General features: G+C 43.2%; 2 protein-coding genes across 2 annotated transcripts; both read left to right on the forward strand.

Annotated features, from left to right (window-relative positions):
• Window positions 1-910: 910 nt before the first annotated feature.
• On the forward strand, window positions 911-1,564 carry LOC103922536 (claudin-22-like). The gene has a single exon (XM_009330682.1). The coding sequence runs from the start codon at window positions 911-913 to the stop codon at window positions 1,562-1,564; it is 654 nt and encodes a 217-aa protein (XP_009328957.1).
• Window positions 1,565-2,795: 1,231 nt separating this feature from the next.
• LOC103922537 (claudin-22-like) lies at window positions 2,796-3,452 on the forward strand. The gene has a single exon (XM_009330683.1). It carries the CDS (start codon window positions 2,796-2,798, stop codon window positions 3,450-3,452), a length of 657 nt encoding a protein of 218 aa, XP_009328958.1.

Below are 3,452 nucleotides of genomic sequence, written 5' to 3' on the forward strand. Positions count from 1 at the left end.
CCCTGGGAGCACTGAGTGCCAAATGTTGTTAGACACTAAGTGTATACACTCTGTGCCATCTGGGACGTGGGCTCTAGGAAAGGGGACACTCTGAGCTGGTGTAAACTGCTACCGTGGTGTTGCTGAAGTCCTGGGGCAAGTAAAGTTTACGCTGGCTGATGATCTGCCTGGGTTCATTATGGTGGAGGGATGTCTAGGATTTCATTTTCTGTGGTACTTTCACCATACCCGTCTCCTTTTCCCCTTAAGAGTCAGTCAAAACAAAGCCCATTTTAAAAGAAATGAATGTAGAAAATGTGAAACATCAGGGTCTTTTACAAAGCGTCTTTTACAGTGCTGGGGACATAAAACAGGGCAGTGGAAGATAAGCCATTATGTATGTTGAGGAAGTCTAAGAATAAAGATTATAGGCAAACAGTCTACCTTTCTTTACAAGGCCTTGATTTACATCCCTGAAATCTCAAATTTAGCTATTACAATGAAGTCCTGTTGCACACAGAGCTGACTTTTTATCACCACTTAAAATCTAATTAATCCGTATTGAAGCACAAAGATTTCTGTTGTGTTTTAGGGTGAGGGGTCATAGAGCCCTCTTTGTTCATCCTCAGGCTTGTAATCATCAGGCATTGGGATATAATTTTACCGAGCAAATTGGAAGGTAACAGATCAAATCCTTATCGGAAAGCCTAACTCACGGTTTAGTGAAGTCCTTCGTCCTTTATGTGAAACTTTATATTCGTGAAGAACAAAAAAGTGTTTCAGAGCCTACAAAGGGTTAACAGCAAGGGCTTATATTTGGGGCAGCAGAGAACTAAAATCATCATAGCTTCCACCATCACTCAAGGTAGCAGTTGTTACAGAACTGCTGGGGAGACCTTCCTCCTCAAGCTTTTAGGACTCTGCTCTTACAATGGCCTTGGTCTATCGACCAACGATGCAATTGAGTGGCATACTGTTCTCTCTGTTGGGATGGGTCCTATCCTGTCTCACTACCTACTTACCCCAGTGGAAAAATCTTAACTTGGAACTGAATGAACTGGAGATCTGGACCATGGGACTCTGGCAAGCTTGTGTTGTCCAGGAAGAAGGGGGAATGCAGTGCAAGGACTTCGATTCTTTCCTAGCTTTGCCTCCAGAGCTCAGGATTTCTAGGATTTTGATGGTTTTTTCCAATGGATCGGGGCTTTTGGGCCTCTTGCTCTCGGGATTTGGGTTGGACTGTTCAAAAATTGGTGAAAGACAACAGGAACAAAAGAAACGGCTGTTGCTGTTTGGAGGAATGCTCTTCTGGATATCGGGGATTACGGCTATTGTCCCTGTTTCTTGGGTTGCCCATTCCACAGTCCAGGAATTTTGGGATGAGAATATACCAGATATTGTTCCCAGGTGGGATTTTGGGGAAGCGTTATTCGTTGGCTGGCTTGCTGGATTTTGTCTCGTGTTAGGAGGATCCCTCCTTAATTGCACAATCTGTTCAACTGAAGTCCATCCATCTTCGGTCCATTACGCGGTAGCAGAACAGCAAGATCAGTGTCAACACTTGGAAACTGAAACTAGGCCTTAAAATGGAAGGTTTTAAGTAGTACAAGAAAGACTGCCCTATCTTTTTCAAACCCTAGTGCAAGCCAGAAGCTTGTTCCGGTAGTAATTCAAAGGACTCTTTGTTACCTAGCTGATTTCCTAAAACTTACGTCTGTTTTCTCCATAACTGGTCTTGGAAGGTGGTGTGTTTTCTCACCTGCAGAACTGTTTAAAACTTTGTTTCACAGCAGAATGCTGAAGTCTTCATAGGCTGCGCAGAGAAGGTGCTTTTGTTTTCTCAGCTGCACTGTAAAATCCTGAAAATGAATATGCATGTTGCCTTACAGCTTGGCTTTTAACCAAAATATGTTTCCTTTTCATATGTAACCCATTAAATGAGCCTCAAAGCTTGACTCCCTGTTGCCATTTTCCACTTGCCTAATGCAGTGACGTACAAACTCGGGAGTTTTCACATCCTAAACAGTCTAAATACATGCATTGCATCGCATCAAATTGTTTTCCTGTGTACTTGGAAATGGCTGTGCTAAGGAAACTGTAGATTTCTGAAATTCTAGCAAGCCTTGCAGATGTCTTTTTGTGCATGGGGTGTTACAGGTGGGTGCTTTGTACCCAGCAAGTTGTCCTTTCCCATACAAGTTACTCTAAGCGTTTCTGGCACCTGCATTACTTCACGCACCAAAAATAGGCTGAGAAATGCTGCTTTAAAAAATACTTATGCTATCTTCTTCCGATACAGGTACTGAGGCATTTTGCATCCTCGCAAACTCCTTAAGCTCCATTCACTTACTTACAGCAACGTGTTGTTCCAAATGTGTAACCTTTGACTTTAAACAAATGAAACTTAACTGGCCACAAAGCAGACAGCTTCATCTGCTGCGAGTAGAAGTGTATCAATGCGGTATTAAAACCTGATTTAAAAACAGACTGTGAGAGGCCCAAACTAGCAGAACTGCTGTAATGCTTTAGCAGACTGATGGAAAGCAAAGCATATGCTTTCCTTAAAGAAACAAACCCAAAACTAATGAAAGGTGAGCCCAGCTGTGGCCACACCCTTCAGCTACTGGTTTACCACGCTATGTCTCAATCCCCCAAACGCTCCACATGGAACCAGGCAACGCAAAGCGGGAGGGGGAGGAGTAGTTCATGCTTTATAAAGCATTGTTTTAACTTTTGCTTATGTTCAGTATGACAAAGAATTGAGCAGAACAGTGTCCGCAAAAGCGAGCAGCTTAGCGCTTCTGTGACTGCCGATAATGAACTTGGTCCACAGACACAGGCTACAGTTAGTTGGATTTGTGCTGTCTGTACTGGGATGGATTTTAACTGGTACCTGTAACTATTTACCAGACTGGAAAAATCTCAACTTGGACTTAAACGTACTGGAGCTTTGGACCATGGGACTCTGGCAAACCTGTATAGTCCAAGACGTAGGAGGAACGCAGTGTAAAGATTTTGATTCTTTCCTAGATTTGCCTCTAGAATTCAAGATTTCCAGGATTTTAGTATCTGCATCAAATGGACTAGGACTTCTGAGCCTTGTGATCTCCAGTCTTGGTTTGGACTGCCTAAAGAGGGAGGATACAGAGCAGAAGCTAAAGAAACAGCTGTTACTACTTGGAGGAATACTCCTGTGGATGTCGGGAGTTCTGGCCTTAGTCCCTGTTTCTTGGGTTGCCCATACGATAATCCAGGAATTTTGGGATGAAGACATCCCAGAGATTGTGCCCAGATGGGAAATAGGGGATGCGCTGTTCAGTGGTTGGTTTGGCGGATTTTTTATAATTCTAGGAGGATCTCTACTCCTCTCCACACTCTGCTTATCATCTGACCATCAATTACCAGAGTGGTATGCAATGGCAGATACGCAAGATACCCATCAACATCTGGAAATTGGAAATAGAAGACTTTAA

This window comes from Pygoscelis adeliae, unplaced genomic scaffold, assembly GCF_000699105.1.
Source record: "Pygoscelis adeliae isolate BGI_AS28 unplaced genomic scaffold, ASM69910v1 Scaffold167, whole genome shotgun sequence".
In the NCBI taxonomy this organism is placed as follows: domain Eukaryota; kingdom Metazoa; phylum Chordata; class Aves; order Sphenisciformes; family Spheniscidae; genus Pygoscelis; species Pygoscelis adeliae.

What these genes read in the sequence shown, in the direction of transcription:
- LOC103922536 (XM_009330682.1), top strand. Translation starts at nt 911, where the DNA reads ATGGCCTTGGTCTATCGACCAACGATGCAATTGAGTGGCATACTGTTC.
- LOC103922537 (XM_009330683.1), top strand. Translation starts at nt 2,796, where the DNA reads ATGAACTTGGTCCACAGACACAGGCTACAGTTAGTTGGATTTGTGCTG.